At 36.5% G+C, this 21,376-nt stretch overlaps 1 protein-coding gene across 1 annotated transcript in view; it reads left to right on the forward strand.

The window, feature by feature from the left end:
• LOC111503968 (voltage-dependent calcium channel subunit alpha-2/delta-3) overlaps positions 1-21,376 on the forward strand; it is a 51,336-nt gene that overhangs the window by 6,844 nt on the left and 23,116 nt on the right. The window contains exons 2-8 of the mRNA XM_074182077.1: positions 189-270; positions 1,675-1,785; positions 3,328-3,480; positions 4,666-4,927; positions 7,250-7,381; positions 10,031-10,293; positions 13,959-14,088. Coding sequence (XP_074038178.1) covers positions 189-270; positions 1,675-1,785; positions 3,328-3,480; positions 4,666-4,927; positions 7,250-7,381; positions 10,031-10,293; positions 13,959-14,088 — 1,133 coding nt within the window. The remainder of the gene's footprint in view (positions 1-188; positions 271-1,674; positions 1,786-3,327; positions 3,481-4,665; positions 4,928-7,249; positions 7,382-10,030; positions 10,294-13,958; positions 14,089-21,376) is intronic.

The raw sequence follows: 21,376 nt of genomic DNA on the forward strand, positions 1-21,376 counted from the left end.
TTTCCTGTTGCTTCATACGGATTATACACTTTTTGGTACGTTCGACCAGTTCATGAAAAATAGAGTATTAGATTCTAGAATCTGTATTTGATATCCAGCAGATCACTAGTTCCATAAGAACTATTTTCGTTTACGACTTTCAATATGTTAAAGATTGATTTGATTGATCGGTCAATGTTTCTTTATAGAGTGAAAATGTGGTCACACCAAATTGGAGTCAAATTAACAGACGTCAGTAAAAAAATGACCAGGGATGATAAAGTGAAGTTGGTAAGTGGCATTCATTTTGTAGTTCGTAATTTCTGGAATCATAACATCCATAATCAATATAAATATCTGAGTGGAATCACACGAATTCAATTTTGTTTTCATTTTGTTTGATGGAAGTTTCATTATGGATATTATTTGCTTTTCATCGACGATCTTCATGCTGGAGACATTTATCTTCTACAATTTAAAAAAAACAAACCGTAACGGATATTTGTGGAATTTTTTTTTCCATTAACCAACTGTCGCCTCTGAATGAACAACAGCCCTCAAAAGTCGAAATCTGTACAAGTTGGGCATTAACGAGGCCTTACCCTTCAACGTGCGATTTATAGCACATGTAGGTAAAAATCATTCGTTCCGCCCCTCGGCTCGAACCATACATCCAATCAACAAATCACCCATGCCATATATAGGTCAAACTGGAAGAATGTTCAAAACCCGCATTGAGGAACACAAATATAGTTTTCAGAACGGAAAAATAAATTCCACATATGCCAGTCATCTAATCTCAGAGGGACATGAGTTCAACCATTAATACAAACCCCTCCATTTTCAGAGGAAAGGTTAGAAACTTAATCTGTTGGAGAGTATGGAAATAAACAAATTTAAAAACTCTCATCATCTTAAGAACGATCAAACTGAATTGAATAATTCGCCATTATTGAATCTGTTCATACGCAGGTAAAAATAGTTAGGTATATTTCCAGGTAGACTTTCGAAAAATGTATTGATACCTGACTTTTTCAGGTATATTTTTCAGGTAGATTTATTACTTAGGTTGACGAATAGGTACTAGGTTATAGTATATAGGGTTGTAATTTAGAAGTAACTCTCAGTTATGCTTGAAGAAGCTATTGTATAGCGAACACGTGTCCCTGTTTTTGTAAAACCCTTAAAGTGAAAATCATAGAATAAACTCTATTGATTTTTTTTGCCAATAATTCTGCCTATCAAAAAAAGCTGAAAAACTAGAGCCATGCTGGTGTTCTCTAATATTTCGTCTATCTAAATTTTGCACCTATCCGTATCATTTCTCAGAATATATAGCTGATTACGATCAATTTCTAATGAGCTGATCCTTGTCTCCTAGCTTGTTGTTCATTGGCAATTATTTTCTTTTCGTTCCATTTAACTCGATGTTAGCTCGTCTGATTTTAATTTTTTTTTTTACAATTTTTATTCTGTTAATCGTCTATTTTTCATATGACTCTGAAGTTTATTTTCACGTACTATTGATTGTATTGAGGTTTCACCAGAATAACTTCCAGCACAAGAACAAGGTATCTCCGGTGTAGTTTTCATTTTCATCAAATTTGAGAGAAAACTGGATTACTTTGCATGACTTCTGTTCAAAACATAATTTCCATTTTTGAAATCGATTGCAAAATATTTCATTCATTATAGAGTTTCAAAAGTCTTGAAAACAAGTTGAAAAAAGAAGATGTAGCTGATATTGTAGGAGACATAGCACTAGACATAGAAAAAATGATGCTCCAGAAGCAATACGCTGTATTGGTGAGTATGAACGATACATAAAAGTGAATTTGAAAATAATTTTTTGTAATTTCAACATTGAATAATCAACCTCTCTCATATCATTCGACGTTGATCAATCAATTGACTGTTGATTTTTAAGAATATACTTAGGTTGGGTCCAGTGTGGAAGGGTCTATTCGACCCTCCACCGCAACTTGCAAGGATTTATTGTGGCTCACACCTATTCACACTCGACCAAATAAAACCAGCTTCTTAACGAAGCCGATTAGTTTGAGTGGTCTTTCAGGTCAGATGGTAAGAGTACGGCTCTGCCGAACTCTAGAAACGTGATTCGGTCTCAGCGAGGCAGGCACAAAGTAAATGCTCTGCTGTTCCATCGTTAATGAGGTAGTCAGATAGTCAAGGTGCAAGATCGCTACCTTGATACCCGCGACAACCTTTCCATGTGAGAGTTTCTGCACATCAGCTACACCTGACGATGCCTTAGATTCAACCGTACAGGGCTTTTTCGCCTCTGGTTTTGGAGAATCATCACTTGAGCGCAAACGTTTGCTAACCTGCGCATGGGGGTTTGTTCCTCCACCTGAGACAGATTCTGCGTACGCCACTCAAGAATTTGGTGCAAGGCTGTTTCACAAGACACCCTCCTCTTGAGGAGTCGACTCAGTCGTTTCCTGGCTGCAACACCAAACCTTTTTTTAGGTTCATTTGTTGGATCAGGAGTTGGAGAGTGGAGAAGTTCTCGCTCTTGATCCAAATTTACAGGGAGGTCAGTTGAAGTCGTAATTTCAACATCCATCTCCTCTGTAGACTCGCTCCTGATCTTAATTTACAGAAAGTCCAATTGGAGTCGTAAGCTAGACATCCATCTCCTCTGTAGACTCAGTGTCAGAAAGAATTTTTAAGTTTACTCTGTCCAAAAAAGTCCCATGACTAGTCAAGGAAAGAAGGTCAATCACGGCAGAGTCCCGCATTACCGTGACAAGGCGATGCTACGACGAGAGGGTACCCGGTATCTCGAAGGTTCCAGAAAGACAGCTGATAGCTCAGTGTCTCTCGGCACGTATAAACACACCTCAGGATTAAGCCTCCTCCCCAACCTCCATATCCCAATCCAATGCACTCGCCAAAAACAGCATGCACAGTGGTTCAGGCAGTGAAAGATGAACAAGTACAGACAATCCGCTAAAAAGAATATAGTATTCAAATATTTTAATTTTTTCGAAAACTGTTCTTCACAACCATTCGTCAATTATTGCCTGATTACTATGGAAATTGGAAAAGTGATCTTCAAAGCAAGCACTCTTTCCATTCATCCTAAATGCAATAATTTTCTCGACGCGCGTCTCACCAATCATATTGGCCTCTTCAGAAAATGAAGAAGATGATAAGTTGGTTGGTAAAAAGCGTTTCAGGATTCAGCTTTTTTGTTAGATTCCAAGTTGTCACACATTGTAACATCCAGTGGTAAAATACCATTATCATTCGCCTCCTGTTGAATACTACATTTTAATCTTAATGATATCATCAGCCTCCTGTAAATAACTGTTTTTTTTTCAGAAAATTTCGGAGTATGCTGAATTTCTCTCTTATCATAGAAGTGACCAACCAATCTTCGAAAACTCATCCTATCACTTCTACAATGCAGACAACCTAACTAGCACGGAAGACTATCCAGAAAGAGAAACGGAATTGATCGACGAAATTTTAACAGTAATTTGATGAAAAATTCATAAACAATATATCAATTTTTTTCTCACAACTTATTTTGATATTGAAACGTTTTTTCCGTGTGTTTACCAATGATTGACTAAAGTGTACAATAATCAAACTCAATTTTATTGCACTGTTAATATAACAAAATACACATCAACTAAAACTTCAACTATCATTCAAACGTCTATCGCCTTGTTAGATCCCTCTGTACTGCACTGCCCGCGAAACTTCACTATATCAATATGCTCGTAGGTAGCGTTTATAAACACATGACAATCGAAGCCGATAGCAATATTCTCGAAGCAACGCCACTTCTAGAACGGCCGCGAGCGCACGTTGAGTTGAGTGAGTCACAATTGATTCATGACGACCAGCGGCGGCTGATGTTATTTTTTTAGGGGATGATTCACAACAAAATACATGGCGAATCAACGGAATTTCACCACCCTCATAACTCAGAAACAGACGGTCAACCAAAAAACTCAGAAAAGAAGTCAATTGATTCAAATGGGTCTCATTTATTTCGATATTGTACGTTTCGTTCAAAAAACATTTGAAACCTCCTTCAGTTCATTTTCAAAAGCGGTGCTGTGATGAAAGTTCACTTTATTGGCTTTTGTCAGAGGCCCCGGTAGAAGAAGCTACTGTGGTGGCGAAACGCGCTTTGAAATTAAATGTTTGTGAAAATTGTTTAGTTTTCTGATCGATTCGGCCGTTACTTGATAAAGACCCATAGTAATTTTATAAACTCCACCTCACGGTTTGATCTCCACAAACTTTATTCGAAAAATATATCACAACATGTTTCTCTAACACAGTAGCTTTACCAACAGTGATTTGAATAACTGTAGTTTGTGGAGATCAAATCGTGTGGTGTAGTTCATGAAATTGTTCAGTTATTATCATGAAGACAATTTCACACAGAGGACTGATAAATCTGATCGAAAAATTTCTTGAAACATTGTCAGTTGAATATATCTCCATCTCTGTTTGGTGGAATACAGTTAAAGGTTTGTTACTTGATATGCTTAAAATAATATATTCATGTCAACGTATACTTTAAAACAGATTCAGTAACGTTCAGTTTCAGAAACGTTTTTATATCCAATGTAAGGGGAAACGTTTATTGAAAGAATTTGAAAAATACCACATCATGTTTGTCATATGTACTCATTTTTCTAGAATGAATGCCACTGGACATGCGAACAACCAAATATCTCCAAGTTGACAAATAATATATTCTCTAGTTACGAAAGAAGAAAAAAGTTATTCGAACAAAGACGAAATGAGAGAACTAGAGAATGCAATTGCGACAATTTGCCAGAGAAAGAGCAACCACCACTGCACTATTTGGATCTCCCTCTGAAATATGATCCCAAATTCGATAGCGAAGTCAATTTGAAGCTCAGTATAGCTAAATTAGCCTTGAATGTCTACCAAAGAGGTAAGAATTTTTTTGTGAAACTTTCAGTATTTGGTAGTGGAAACTAACAAACTAACAAACAAACTAACGGGCCTTGGAATCAACGAATGTGGTGTTGAGTTATTAGATGGATTATATTAATATTTTTCATTCTGTTTGTGGAGCACAAAGTCGAGCCAGGTCTAATGTTGACGATCCCAAATGACGACCAGATAGATATGAGCATCCGCATGACACCCCAAAAGAATCAATATTTCCCACCATACTTCCCACCACCACCAAATCATCTTCATCATTTTTTTCGAAGAGCTTTCACCTACAGCAAGCATTGGAGTCGGCTTGTGCCGATGATACCATTGACATTGAAAATATTTACCTAGAGTATTCTGAGGAAGATCGCATTCAAAGGAAATCCCTTGGCTTCTTCGAAAAGATGTCAGAAAAATGTAGATTGGTTATTCTACGAAGTGGAATACTGTAATAATACTATATTAAAAAAGGAAACAAAGACGTAGTAACTATGGCGACTCCAAAGATCAATTTCGAATAAACAACCAAATGCGTCGCAACGAATATTATGTGAGCGAGGCGTGACTCGGCTGGTCTGTATCGGAACACTACCCTGTCAGGGAAACACTCTCTATACAAATCACACACTCCAAAGAGAATGCCAAGGCCCATTTGGCACTTCTTCGGCCACCCTTTCCGGTCATTGATGACAATCTACACCAACAGAGTTGCTCAAGAAGTTACGCCATTCCAATGTTTTCTATTTCACCCCTCAGGATTGTTCATTTGGGACCTTTTGGCACTTCTCTTCTGGTCAAGAACTAACAGGGATGCACAAGAACTCACGTCATTCCATGGTTCTCGAGGGCACATTTAAGCCTTCATGGCACCCCTACAGCTAAGGGTTGAGAGAACTCGATGAACTATATCTAGAACCGCAGTTAGATAACTACTAACATGCTGTATGAACCTTTAACATAGGTAAAAAGTTTTAGCAAAACGAAATCGTTCGTATGCATCACATTCAATTGGCAAATATAAAAATATTATGTTAGAAAAAATCTAATAGATAAAAACAGCAGAATTGCTATCCACTCTGGAAAATTGTGGTGGTGCCTGTTTACTTTGAGGGTGCATGTCACCATGCAAAATGCCTGGTTCATATACAAAAGAGTCGGAAATATCAACACGCAACTTATTTTTGTTATCACATATCTCGTGAGGTATGGAAGAGCAGCAGAATGATAAGAAAGCCCAATTCCTGTTTTCCGGTCGTTGGAAATGAATGTTGGGATCATTTCTCAATCCATGTTTCTAACAAAAAAAATAGGGTGTCGTCGTTGGAAACATGAGGAACACATTTGGTGTAGCTAATTTTATAGATTGAACAACAAAATAATATAAGTAATTTTTTTATAACAATAGAAAATTAGCAAACTGTGCCTTCAATACATTTCAGAACCTACCCAAGCTTTGCATATATGAAACAAATTTTCCAAATACTGAAAATGATTTTCGATAAATCTTTCAGAAATGAGCTTATCAATAACAAACAAACCATACAATAGTATGGATTCAATAATGATGGAGCCAAAGCATCTAATAGAAATACTTGAATAATCATAAATGGTTATACTCCAATCAATTGTTTATTAAAAATATGTTACATTATTCTACTCTGCCAAAAACTTGACCTAAAATATTATTTGTTGGTAGTAAAGCAGACAGCCACAATAAACCTTTGCGGGTTGCGGTGTAGGATCGAATAGATCCACTCACTTTTGACCTTCGACGTAATCAAGCAATAAGGAATGTGGATCATTCAATTGTTCAATAAGGCCTTATGAAAAGTTTTTTCAACAAAAATCATTAATTTCAAATTATATAGTATAGGACAGTAGTCGACGACAAAAGTGAAAAAGTACTTGTCAATTTCAAAACATCAAAACTGTGAATATCTCGAATGAAAACGATTCACAAACGTACCAGTATGCACGCTGACATTTCGAAAATACTATACAACTCAGTTCATTACCTCCGACAGAAGGTGCAACAAAATAATATATTGGAAGAATCAACTTGCAAGTACAAATAATACTCTGATACCTCGGAAAGGATGAAGAATGAATATGTTTCGATATCATATGTTGTTCTGATATCATATGAATATTTGTTTCCTCTGCAGAAGAGTTCATGTTTTCAGAAATGAAACAAAAATGGGAAACGATCATCAGAGTTGTTGTTTCAGAAGACTTCGATAGGTTGCCAGTTCAATGTATCCACTGAAGTAACTATAAACATATCTTGTGTATTTATTCAATTTTCTTTTTTCAGAGCAGCATGTATTGGAAGGTTTGCGGTGGTCAGAAGCTTTGGACTTGGTGTTCAAAGAAAATCTTGCGAATGATTCTTCTCTGACATGGCAATATTTCGCGAGTCCGAAGGGATTCATGCGACACTTTCCAGGTAACGTTGAATTCGTTCACCTCTACAGATTCTCTGAATTTATTGGTTTATTTTTGACCGTTCTTATTCATTTGTGACTGACCTGATGGAAAATCAAAAATATGCATTTGTCATGTGATGGTTTTGACCGATACTTGATGAAAATCCATAAGTTATTCAAAAACCACTTCATTTTCATATTTTTATTGGACAGTAAACAAAACTACAAAACGTGTTACATAATACAAAAGCTTCCTAAACAATACAATACACTATACATATACAATACCAAGTCAGATACAATAATTCATTTGTTATTCTGATTAAGATATACATTTCATCTGTCACAATGATTTGGTGAGGCCCAGTTAATGAATATTCTCAAGGAAAAGCACTATATACAAGGTGGGCCATCGAAAACTTGACATGGAGGTTTTGGGTACTAATCTTGCAAATCCTAAAAAACGCTCAGACAGGTCAATTTTTATTGGGAGGGGTACAGTTTTTTTTCTTCATTTACAGCGTCATCACTTCAATTCCGGAGCAGAGGAGTGAACAACCTTTGGAATTTCAATAGAGAACTGGAGGCGAGTCGCACATCGTTTGAAAAATCTTGGAATTCCTTAAACAATGGTGTACATACATTTTTTTTAATTTGGACGAACCATACTAAATTTAGAGTTGATATCACTTACTTTATTCTCATGTTAGCATATGCTCAAAATTGGCATCTTCAGCTCCATGCAATAATAGAGATGCTGCTGGAAACGTTTTCGAACATTGTGAAGCATTTCTGAAGTGATTTGGCGACATTCATTTGTTATTCGTTGCCGTAAATATTCGAGTGATGCAGGAGAATTACAGTAAATTCTGCTTCTCAAATGATCCCACAGAAAAAAATCTAACGGCGAAAGGTCTAGTGATCGTGGTGGCCATTCGATATTGCCCCGCCTCCCAATCCAGTGATCCGGAAAAGTCTGATCTAAATACTGCCGAATAGGCAGAGCATATAGCGGAAGAAATATTGTTGAAATATTAACAGATCTATATATATACATCCATGTATAGCGTTACTTATTTTCAAATTAATTACTTCCTTCCTTTCTTTGGAAGATACTCTCATCCATTTTTTTGTATCAGATGGAGTAGTAGAAAGCCAAAAACTTTCTTTCCCAAAAATTAACAGATCCTCCCGATAATTGTGGTCATTTTCAATAATATCAGTAAGAAGGGGATTAATAGTATCTTCCAGAAGTTCCAGATCGATTCGTCCGATTGAATTGCCTTCTTAAAACAATGGGCCAACAATGCGGGCACCAAAAATTCCAGCCCGTATATTTTATTTTTGTGGACGATGAGTATGCACTTCATGGAAAATGTGAGGAATTCAATTAGCCCAATAGCGACAATTATGGCGAATAACTGTACTATTTAGAAAAAAATAACATAAAATAACAAAATGTGGATTTTCCACCGCTCGTTCACTAACCAACTCGCAAAATTGCAAGTGTTGATCGAAATCATCTTCATCCAGTTCTTGCGTTGATTTAATCTTGTAAGGATTCATTTTGTGGGTTTTGTAAATACACCGAATGCTAGTTCGTGACATCGCGGAAACAAATTTTAACTTCCTTATGCTCAAAGTATGGTCAAAATCAACATGACCCAGAATTGCCACTTGTGTCGCCTTATTTGTTACTGGTGGTTCGATTTGCCATTTTTTATTCGCTACACAACCAGTTGCGCAAAATTTTGCAACTGAATCGGAAACATACTGTCGCGACACATTCTTACCGTGTTGTTGATTGAACAGTTCAGCGGCTCTCGCAGCACAACGTCTATTTCCATAGTACAGTTCAATCATCTCAACCATCTTTGCAGTTGTGTAATCCATTGTTTCTTCAGCAACACTTCACGGCACTCATTACTAGTAATAATGTAGATATCACTTCTAACATAAAAATGAGAAATAGAAACAGCATTATTAACCATTACACAGTTGTAATAGTCCTCTTATCAAAGAAGAACTAAGAAATGAACAAAATAATTAGCTTGAGAAACAAATGAAAGAGTTCCAAATACATTTCAACTAAACAGTGGCGTACAACAATTTGTTGCTATTGACAATATTGAAAAAGTTAATTATAGTAAAAAACTCCTTTGAATACGTCCGAATTGAAGAAGATTCACACCATTGTTTAGAGAATTCCAAGATCTTTCTAACGATGTACGACTCGCCCCCTATTCCCTATTACAATTCCAAGGGTTGTTCATCCTTCTGCTACGAGGTTGGAGTGAAGACGCTGTAAATGGCCGGCCCACCCGATATAAATCTGGAAAATTAGGAGGCATAAACGAAATATTTGCATTGCAGTGCTATCATTTTATGATTCAAAGATTTTGGGACGTTTGAAAACTTTCATCAAACTCCAACAACTTTGGTCCGTTAACCTAATGAATGGACGACAGTAGATTCACATATCACTCTCAAGGTTACACAGTATATCATTGGTATTAGTATCAGAATTCCATTGAAATATCTTGGTGATGGTAAGATTGAGGAAAAATATGGATGTTGGTGTCAGTTTGTCGAATGAGTTTCATATTATCACTAGAAATTGAACTGAATTTCGTATTTATTGGAACCATGATATTGTTCAATGCTTTCAGCAATCAAGTGGTCTGACGAACAATATGATAAAACCTACGACTTCCGCACAAGAACATGGTACACCGAAGCGTTCACATCTCCCAAAGATATCATTATCCTCCTGGATAGATCGGGATCGACTAAAGGAACGAGGAGAGCTGTGGCTATACAAGTTGTTAATCAAATTCTCGATACTCTCAATGACAACGATTTTGTTAATATTTACACTTTCACCAACACTACGGAACCCCTTGTGGAATGCTTCAATGACACTCTTTTTCAGGTGAGTGTTTGATTGTTCCAAAGTGAGACTCATTTTTATTTGAGGCTAATTAATGAAAAGTCGGAATCTTGAAATATATATAAACTGTATAGAAGCAGAACGGAATATCAAGAAGGACAGTTAATTGAACAGTAAAGTGAAAAATAAGATAATTTTGCTGCTGAATGAGTTGGAAAATCAGTATTTTCTAGTTTGTCACCAGACATAACTAGAAATTCAAATAGTTTGACAGACGTAGTAGATTGTTCTGTTCCAGATTCGTTTGATGACAACTCATTTCAAATATATTTGGCCTCGCGGACTCGATTGGCAGGACTGTTCTGATTCTAGGTTATTGTTTGCTGGTCCAGAGAAGGATCTGTTCGGATGCTACGTAATTTTTTCTTGATGTAATCATCCTCAGGTCTCAGCGTCAGTCGAAATATAGTAAAACCAGTAACTAAAACTTGATACGAGTGTTCACCTGATAAGTTATATTCTACTACTCTAAACAAAGAAGGTGCAGTTATATAAGTTTTATTATCGGCACAGCTATCGTATATAAGAGTACTGATGTCAGCTGGTCAATTCTCGTAATCTTAGTAAATAGTGATCTCAGAAAAGTATTCAATTGGATTAAATATAAACAATTAACAGTTAAAATACGTTACCAACGTTCAATATTATGGAGATAATATAAGACTTCAAAGATGAAGTTGGTAATATCAGGAGAGAATATATACAAATACAATTTGAAAATAACATAAAATATTTTTGATTATATGTAGACTTGCATCTCCGCTGGAATTTTCCTCCGTATAGTATTTCCGTTGAGAGTAAATTACTGAAAATTAGGCAAGTATATGTTTAAGATATTTCAATATATGTTTGTAAGAATGAAAGTATAACTATGAAAATCGAAACAAATGTTTATACATTTTGTCCCAGAAAAACAATAAGCGAACATTTTTATGTATACATGGCATCAAAAATTCAAAAGTTTTTGTCGGAGATCTGTGAAATATATGTGAACATAGTCAATTCATTGAATGTATATTAGATAATGAAATCATTTCTTCACATAACAGATCGAAGCGCAATTCACAGTTCATTTGAATTTTAATACAGGTATTATTAATGAGCTATGCATTTTTAGATTTTTGTATAGATTTATAGTATAAGCGTATTTATATAATCAGTACTCACGACTGGAAGGTGGTCCAAACCAGGACCAGATATTTTTCTCGAGATAATATATTTATTTGAAGTTGGAATAATTCTGCAGCATTGCATGGCTGACGGACTGCGCATAGTCATGATGCTCCCTAGGTGGCTCGGCAAGTTATTAACATTGCCTACCCAGGACACGAGGCTAATGACCGATGTAATCGATGCCGATGACACCGAGAAAAAAATCAGTGTTGTATTATTCTGATATACATGAAAGCACATTAAATTAGTTGTTGATAATAGTGTTCAATCATTGAGGAAATTCCAAGCGGAAGGCTCTACTACAATATGTTTGATGAAATCATAGACCCTTCAATAACGAATCATTTGGTAAATCAAATTGAAACGACCAGTAACACGACTTTGCGAGACAATCTCAGTAACTTCCAACAACTTTTTCGTATAAGCCCACTCAGTGATGTGAAAAAAGAAAACATCAAAATAGAACCAACTATTCACTCCTATAATACTAGAAAAAAGGAAACCTCTACACCACGATGTAACAAAACCATACGACAAAGAAACGCAACATATCTCAGACCATGCTTATACCAAATATCCCAAGAAAAAATCAAAAATATGAACCGTTCTTACATGTTTAGAAGAGAAGTAAATACATTCTGATTAACAAAAGAGATTTTTTCACTGCCACTGTCAATCAAGCTATTCCAAACAGCAATTTAACCTGAGCAATTGTTGAGTAAACGAAGATAACTAAGTTTTCTGTCTGTAACTACTGTTTCTGTTATTGAAGTTATTGACTGATTGATCACAATTTTTCAATGTTATATTGAGTATTTGTGCACTTGATTCAAAATAAACTCTCATCACGAGAAAACTATAAAACCATATGGCTTATATGATTATCTTGTTCATTTTTGGTAGAATATATGTGATCATGGGGTCCGAGAATCATGAGCTCCGAGCAAGCGCAGTGAGCCAATAATGGCAGCCTTCTGCATATGTCCGGCTGAGATTTCTGCCTTAGTGCGGCAAGCCGGTATGACTTCAAGATACGAGAATAGAGAGGGCATCATTTCATCAAGGAGCCCAAGAATCAGAGTGGTCTGGATAGAGTCTGCGGAGTTCAAAGGGAAAATATCGATATTTTATCCGTTTTTCCTTCTCTTTTCGTCTCGCTAGGAGCTGTAAAATCCACGACAAATATCGTCTTGCTCAGGTGGTCGAGAAGGAATACATCAGGATTATTAGCTTATATGAGCCTGAGGGTGGGGAACACATAGTTCCAATAAATTCGGCACTTCTCGTTCCCCACAAAGGATTCAATATCCCCCGGAGCGTAAGAGTGCCATAAGAGTTCCGTAGATGGAAATATAGCACTCTTAAGGCCGCTTTATGTCAATGGATATAGGTCGAGACCGCATATGTTGGACATGCTGATAGCAAGTGCATTGTGTCAGGAACCTCTATTCCCATCACGCGACTGCGGTAGACTAAGATATTGAAGACACCTTCCTGGCAAGCCATGACGAACCTCTCAGTTTCCGATTTCAGCCCAATCGAACTGAGCCAAGGTCTTCAATGTTATTGAAGAAGACCCCATACATTGGCTTATCCTTGTATATCTGCAGAAGTGAGGTGATCTCTACATCTTTCATATGAGCTTTTTGCTGAACGGGTTTCAACTCTGTGACAGAGTTGTGAACACCTCGTTCAATGTCGAGAACTAAACCGAGCTCACCAGCTGTTGTCTCCCTGTTGTCGATAGAAGTACGAACGTGAAACGGACGATTTGGGATGCGAACTCCTACAGAGATGCATTATTTTTCGGGTCTTTACGTCGAGTTGATACAGCTCCTCCTGAGTTCACTTCACTACTCCAAATGAGTGAAGTGAGATTTGAACGGCAAGTATATTTGTTGCAGCAACTTTGTTTTTCCCCAACAGTTTTGATGACCAGATCTGTCGGAGTTTGTGCTTATACTTACCGCGGAGAGAGTTCTTCACTGCTGTTACCTCTTGTGAGTGGTATTGTTCCCCCCCGAGGTAAGTAAATTTACGTCTCTCACGCATCCTAATGGCGTAGGGTGCTTCCATCTACGAGCCGCACACTCTTCGTAGTCCCCGATCGTCCTCTTTTGGGATGGACCATTGCACATTTATCTATTCCGAATTTCATACCGATAGCATGCGTGTACTCTTCAAGGAATGATGGAGATGTTTCTCACCATTCGTATTATCATTATTATACTAAGATTGAACTTTTACCTCTCTAGTTTCTCCAGCTATATACTGGAGGTTACTTAGTGCTCACTCAATCATTTTGTTCCTCGGGTTAAAAAACTTAAGATCTTGTCTAGTATCCCAGATCCGTTTCGACTGTTTCTGTATCCATTGAGCACTGTAGGTTTTGTTCTCTGGCATATCATAAACTTTAACCTTTTTTGTAAGAACCTACCTTACCACTTTAGGAATTGAACATTTGATTTTTTCAGGCCAACGAAGAGAATTTGCGACTGTTGAGGGAATATCTACCAGTTTATGAAGAAGAATTTGCCGCCAATTTATCTCTTGGGATCGAAAAAGCATTCGATATATTGGAGAATTTCAGACACACACAAAGAAGTAAGTTAGATTTCTAATGAGTGATACTGATTATTCACTTTTATTGTTATTGAAACGTGAAAAAGGAATCTCTGGCGTAGATTAAGTATGAAACACTTTTCCCAAACACCAGAGATACGCGTTTCACCAACCAAGTTGGCGTCTTCAGGAGATGAAGATGGCGCTACCTGAATTTCGAGTGAGTGAAAAAAGTGTTTTTGCTTTGATTACTGTTACAGTTCTCTTTATTGTGTATGTCCTTAAATGTTAAAACCTTGATAATATTATGGTCGAAGCAAATTTCTTTTGTTTTTTTTTATTTTTCAATTGTTCTTGTATTCAAATATTTCGCGCTGATGAAATGACTTCCACGATTCTACACATGCGCGAGATGGAGCAGAGAAGTTAGTCTTGAATTGACCACCGCAAGGGACGAAGTTGTTTTTCGTTCGTGAATACCCGCTTATTATTATTACCCGCTTATTATTTACGTTTTGCAAGTTTGAAAGCCTTCCAGAAGCTGACGAAGACGCTCCGAACGGTTTCATCAGGTAGGTGGAAGTCTTTCCCGATTTTTAACTTAATTTATTTTTTGAGTTTAAAAATAAAGTCAAGTTTACTATTTTCTGAACCAGCACTTTGCTGTCCATTACCGCTACATTTTTGGTCCTATCGAGCCAAGATTATTGGTTTTCTTATTATTTTTTACTTAAAAAGTTGCTTCGATCATCTTATTTCAAGATATTTCAAGGTCATCGTCGTTATTCCCATTGAATCGAGAGCGTTTTTATTGCTGTCATTTTTTTGGTGAGTCGACTTCCTTAGATACAACAAAAAAGTGTTGACAGGTACGGGCTCACTTTATTCTTGAATATTAATATAAAGGTATTTCATATTATTTCGAAAGTTTTCAAAACACAGAAATGAGTGATAAAATTAAAAAATTAAAAGCCCTTAGAAACACGGAAATCAACCGAATGTCAGAGTTAAAACGAGTCGCTGATGTGGCTCTCACTGATTACAATATTCATTCAGAGTTCCGCCAACGATATAAAGTTTTGGAAGAAATTGTTGTTAATTTCGGAAAACACCAGTTGAATATTATTAGTAGTTTGAGCTCCAGTGATGATGTAACCAGTGAGATGTTAGCAGACGAAGAAACAGTCCGTACAGAGTTTGAAAAGGAACTTTTTACTGTACAGGCTATTTACTCTGATTTATTCGAAGATTTAACGAAACAATCAATTTCCATTAATAATAACACTCCTAATACTCCAACCGCACCCAGAGCAAAACTTCCTGAGATGAAGTTGCCCACTTTCAATGGAGATGTCAAAAGTTTCACGTCATTCATTGATCTTTATAATGTACTTGTGCATAATAATGCATCTCTTTCAAACATTGAAAAATTTTCTTATTTACACTCAGTGTTGGAGGGAGAACCGAGAAGTGTAATTGCCTGTACACCGCTTAGGGAAAATACCTATATGATTGCTTATAATGCATTAATAAAAAGGTACTCCAATCCGCGAATTGAAGCTAATGCTTATTGGCAAGAAATTGAATCTAGCCCTCACATGTCAGTCGAAAATCCAACTCAACTAAGAAAGTTGATTGATATTTTCGAAGAAAATGTTGCAGCGCTTGAGGCTTTAAACTATCCAACGAAACATTGGGATTTCATTCTTTGTAACATGCTCAAGAAAAGGTTAGATCCTCTTACTGAGTCTCGCTATGAATTAGAGCTTAATGTTAAATCAATAACGAATCCCGTTTTTTCTCATATGATAGATTTTTTGACCAATCACTGTAAGGCTTACGAAGCGTCATCATTAGCTATTATCCGCTCTAAACATAAAAATTTTCGTACGAATCGCGATCAAAGACCTTCTAGTTCCAGAAATTCATCCTCGTTCATAGCAAACACCCAAGTTTCTGGAAACAGATATTGTCCTTTATGTAAAAGTGAACACGCTCTTCATAAATGTTCCTCATTTTTAGATAAATCGCCCAAAGAACGGTATAATATTGTGAAGCAGAACAAATGGTGTACAAATTGTTTGAGTCATACACATTCTAAGAAAAAATGTTCTTCATCTAACACTTGTCGCTATTGCCAATCAGCATTTCATCATTCCACGCTACATTTTGAGAAACCGCTATCAAATATTGAATCACATAATTTAAATGAATCTGCAAGTCGTAATATTGCAAATTCTTCGAACATATCAAATCCTGACTCCGGCCCTGCAGTTCTTACCACGAACCTTGATCAGCACAGTGTATTACTAGCTACTGTGCAATTGAGAATTTTGGATTTCCGAGGAAATTTACACGTTGTTCGAGCGCTGGTCGATAGCGGCTCGCAGGCAAATTTTATTTCGAAGCAATGCGTAAATCGTTTGGGATCGAAAGTTTTCAAGTCGTCAATTTCTGTGTTCGGTATCGGAAACATGACCACTCAAGCATCGCTAGGCGCTGTCAACTGTACTATTCAACCTTTATCATCGAGTCAACCGTCTTTAACACTAGAGTTCATTGTTTTGGAAAATATTAGCTCAAATATGCCTACATTTTCGATAGATCCTTCTTCATGGAATTATATTGAAAATATAAATTTAGCTGATCCGCATTTTTTCAATCCCGCACAAATCGATTTGCTGTTAGGTGCAGATGTTTTTCAAAGAATTCTTTTGGACGGACGAATTAAAGGTGACGAAAATTTACCTACCGCTCTCAATACATCATTTGGTTGGATTTTATTTGGGAAAGTGGGTGAAGTTCAACAAAAAAATGTAAATTCGTTTTTGAATATTGTCGAAATGGCTCGATTAGAAAACGCAATAAAGAAGTTTTGGGAATTAGAGGAGATTCCTAATAAGCCAATAATTTCTGAAGAGGACAAGATGTGTGAAGACATTTTCTTGAAAACTACTATCCGCACAGATACTGGTAGATTTATGGTATCTCTTCCCTTCAAAGAAACATCCAATTTAAAATTCGAAAATTCTCGGGAAATCGCTCTTAGACGATTTTTTAGTTTGGAAAAACGTTTACATCGCGAAACGGACTTGTGTGTTGAATATAGTAAAATTTTTTCAGAGTATATCGAATCAGGTTATATGGAAAAAATTCCAGATTCCGAATTAAATGCTTTTCCCTCATATTATATTCCACATACTTGTGTATTCAAGCCAGACAGTTCTACATCAAAGGTCAGAGTTGTTTTTGATGCGAGCACCAAGTGTTCAAATAATTTTTCTCTAAACGATGTATTAATGAAAGGACCTAAATTACAAAAAAATATTTCAGCCATACTTTTGAATTTTCGTTTACACGCCATTGCTTTTACATCGGACATCAGTCGCATGTACCTTAGAATTTTGATCAATCCCGCTAATAGAGATTTTCAGAGATTATTTTGGAGATTTACTCCCCAAGAACCTTTAATAGAATATCGACTATGTACTGTTACTTTCGGAGTTGTAAGCAGTCCTTGGCTTGCTCTTCGCACTTTGGCACAGTTAGCCAATGACGAAAGTTTGAGATTTCCTTTGGCGTCCCGAATCTTATTATCCGATAGCATTTATGTTGATGACGTTATTGGCGGTTGTAACTCCTTAGATGAAGCACTAGAAATTCAGAGACAATTGATTGAATTGTGCAGAAAAGGTGGTTTTCATTTGAAAAAATGGTCAAGTAATAATATAGTTTTTCTACAAAACTTACCTGAAGGTTATTCATATAATGAGAGTTATTTATTAGATAAAGAAACGGAATCCACGATAAAGGTTTTAGGGTTGAAATGGACCCCTTCGTTGGATACTTTCTCTTACACTATTAATGCTGTAGAGGCCAAGATAAATAAACGTAATATTCTATCAGAAATTGGTAGAATTTTTGATCCTCTCGGTTTTTTATCGCCGGTAACTTTGTGTGCTAAGTTGAGAATGAAACAATTATGGATGCAAGGTATAGATTGGGATGATCGACCCCCTCAATCTATTGTTGATAATTGGGTACAGTTCAAAACTCAGTTACCGAATTTATCGCTAATTGCTATACCTCGTTTCATTCAGCTCGTTAATTTTATGAGATGTGAATTACATGCATTTTGTGACGGTTCACAGAATGCATATGCCTCTTGTTTATATGTAAGAGTTATTAGGAATGATAACATTTCAGTATCACTTCTGAGTGCAAAATCGAAAGTCACTCCAACCAAACCGCTGTCAATACCTAAAATTGAACTATCCGCTGCTTATTTATTATCGAAATTAGTTGCTTTCGTTTTGGAAACTTATTCAACTAAAATTAAATTTGACCAAGTTTACGCTTGGACCGATTCATCAATCGTTCTACATTGGATGAAGTCTGATCCTAACAAATATAAAACTTTTGTAGCAAACCGCATTTCTATGATTCAAGAAAATATTTCTCCTAACTGTTGGCGTCATGTGACCTCCGAGGATAATCCCGCAGACTGTGCATCTCGTAGTTTGCTTCCTAAAGACCTAGTTGATCATCCGCTGTGGTGGACTGGTCCACCATGGTTATGTAAGCCAGAATCTGAGTGGCCTTTACAAAAATTCAAAATATGTATAGATGATCAGGAAGAACGTAAATCAACTCTGATAGCTTTTACTGAAGCAAATTTTTTGGAAGAAATTTTAAATAGATTTTCTTCATTAGATAAAATCAAACGAATTTTAGCATATGCTAAAAGGTTTATTTACAATTTGAAAAACCCGCTAAAGAAAGTAGTTGGACATAGTTTTAGTGAAGTCGAATTACAGGAAGTCCTTGTTGTTCTAGTAAATTTCACTCAATCATCAGTATTTGCAAATGAAATTTCACAACTGAAAACTAATAAACCACTGCCTAAATATATGAGAAAACTCAGCGCGTTCATTGATGAACACGGATCTTTAAGGGTTGGTGGCAGATTGAATAACTCTCTTTTGAATTATGATAAAAAGCACCCATTGCTTTTACCAAGTTCGAGTAGACTAACTGATTTAATTATTGAACATACGCATAAAATGAATTTACATCCTGGATTGCAAACTTTACACTTTCTTCTATTACAAAATGTTTGGATTTTGTCACCGCGTCGCACGATTTCGAAGGTTTTGAGTAAATGCTTTCAATGTTGGCGTCTCAAACCTAGATGTTTACAACCCCCTATGGGGGATCTTCCCGCAACTCGAGTGTCACAAGTAAAACCGTTTTCGGTTATCGCTGTCGATTTTTGTGGCCCGTTCAATATTACATTAGTAAGAATCCGCGGAGCTAGAACTTTCAAATATTATATTTGTGTTTTCATTTGCTTTGCTACGAAAGCTGTACACTTAGAAATGATATCGGATATGACAACGGAAGCTTTTTTGGCGGGTTTGCGCCGATTCATGGCGAGACGTGGACGTTGTTCTCATGTATTTAGCGATTGCGGACGGAATTTCGTTGGAGCAAATAAATATATTTTGGAAATAATGAAAAACGTTACTGAAAGTGAGAAAATTATCTGGTCTTTTCATCCTCCAACTGGTAGTCATTTTTCGGGCTTAGTTGAAGCAGGAGTTAAGTCTTTTAAAACTCATCTTGCGAGAGTAATTGGTTCTCAAATTCTCACCTTTGAAGAGTTACATACATTAGTAATTCAAATTGAAGCGTTATTGAACTCTCGACCACTTTACCCGCTAAGTACGGACCCCAACGATCTATCAGTTTTAACTCCGGGGCATTTCTTAACGAAAGAACCCCTAACTTGTCTTCCAGATTATGATTTAAAACATTTGAAATTAAATTGTCTATCTCGATGGCAATTATTGCAGAGAATGCATGCTGATTTCTGGGCCAGATGGCACCAGGAATATTTAAGTACTCTACAACAAAAAAATAAATGGACTTCTCCTGATTCTCCATTGAGGGTGGGTGATTTAGTTTTAGTAAAGCAAGATGATATGCCGCCCTTACAGTGGCGTACCGCTAGAGTTTTAAATCTGTATCCTGGCTTGGATGGAGTATCTCGAGTAGCGACAGTCAAAACCGATAGTGGTATTTATAGGAGACCTGTTAACAAGTTGTGTCCCCTTACCACTGCTTAGTTTGTTGAATATAATTCAACAAAAGTGGGGAGAATGTTACAGTTCTCTTTATTGTGTATGTCCTTAAATGTTAAAACCTTGATAATATTATGGTCGAAGCAAATTTCTTTTGTTTTTTTTTATTTTTCAATTGTTCTTGTATTCAAATATTTCGCGCTGATGAAATGACTTCCACGATTCTACACATGCGCGAGATGGAGCAGAGAAGTTAGTCTTGAATTGACCACCGCAAGGGACGAAGTTGTTTTTCGTTCGTGAATACCCGCTTATTATTATTACCCGCTTATTATTTACGTTTTGCAAGTTTGAAAGCCTTCCAGAAGCTGACGAAGACGCTCCGAACGGTTTCATCAGGTAGGTGGAAGTCTTTCCCGATTTTTAACTTAATTTATTTTTTGAGTTTAAAAATAAAGTCAAGTTTACTATTTTCTGAACCAGCACTTTGCTGTCCATTACCGCTACAATTACCATTTTCACATATACATACGAGGTCTGTGAATGGTGACATTTCACGAGCTACCTACATTCAATTAACGATATTTTCATTTTTTATATCTGTATTATCGTCTCGAATATATGTTCACAATTTTAGCTATATAGCATGTTCAGTTTGTTGGTGAGAGAAAAGTGTTAAGCGTGTTTGGCGATTTTTTGCTATAGAAAAAAGTGGATCAGAAAATTAGCATAAAATTTTCTGTATGAAATGGAGGTGACTTCAAATACACTTGAAATGTTGACAGTGTCAAAAGGTGATTATACTCTCAGTTAGAAAAATGTTAACAAGTGTTTCAAGCTTCCCATAGATGGTCGAGAAGATGTGAATGACGACGTTTGCTCTGGACGCCCAAGCACATCAGCAACCGATGGAAACGTTGAGAAAGTGAAGCTAATTGATACGAAGAATCGTTAAATCACTATCAGAGGAATTATTGAGGTAATTATTATATCGGTTGGCTGATGCCATAAAATGTTAGCCATGAAGGGTGTGGCAGCGAATTTCGTTCCTAAATTGTTGAATTTTATCCACAGAAACCGTCTCATGAGCATCGCTCAGGTTATGACAGGTAAATGGTTATGACATCGAAACCAGAGTCCAATAATCCCAATGGAAGAGCCCAGTTCAAAAAAATACTCCAAGTTCGATCAAATATCAGGGTTTTGTTTACTCTTTTCTTCGATTACTATGACACAGAAGTTCTTTC

This window comes from Leptinotarsa decemlineata, unplaced genomic scaffold (assembly GCF_025532065.1).
Source record: "Leptinotarsa decemlineata unplaced genomic scaffold, Ldec_3_MD MMD2_tig00026328_RagTag_RagTag, whole genome shotgun sequence".
NCBI classification, from domain to species: Eukaryota; Metazoa; Arthropoda; class Insecta; order Coleoptera; family Chrysomelidae; genus Leptinotarsa; species Leptinotarsa decemlineata.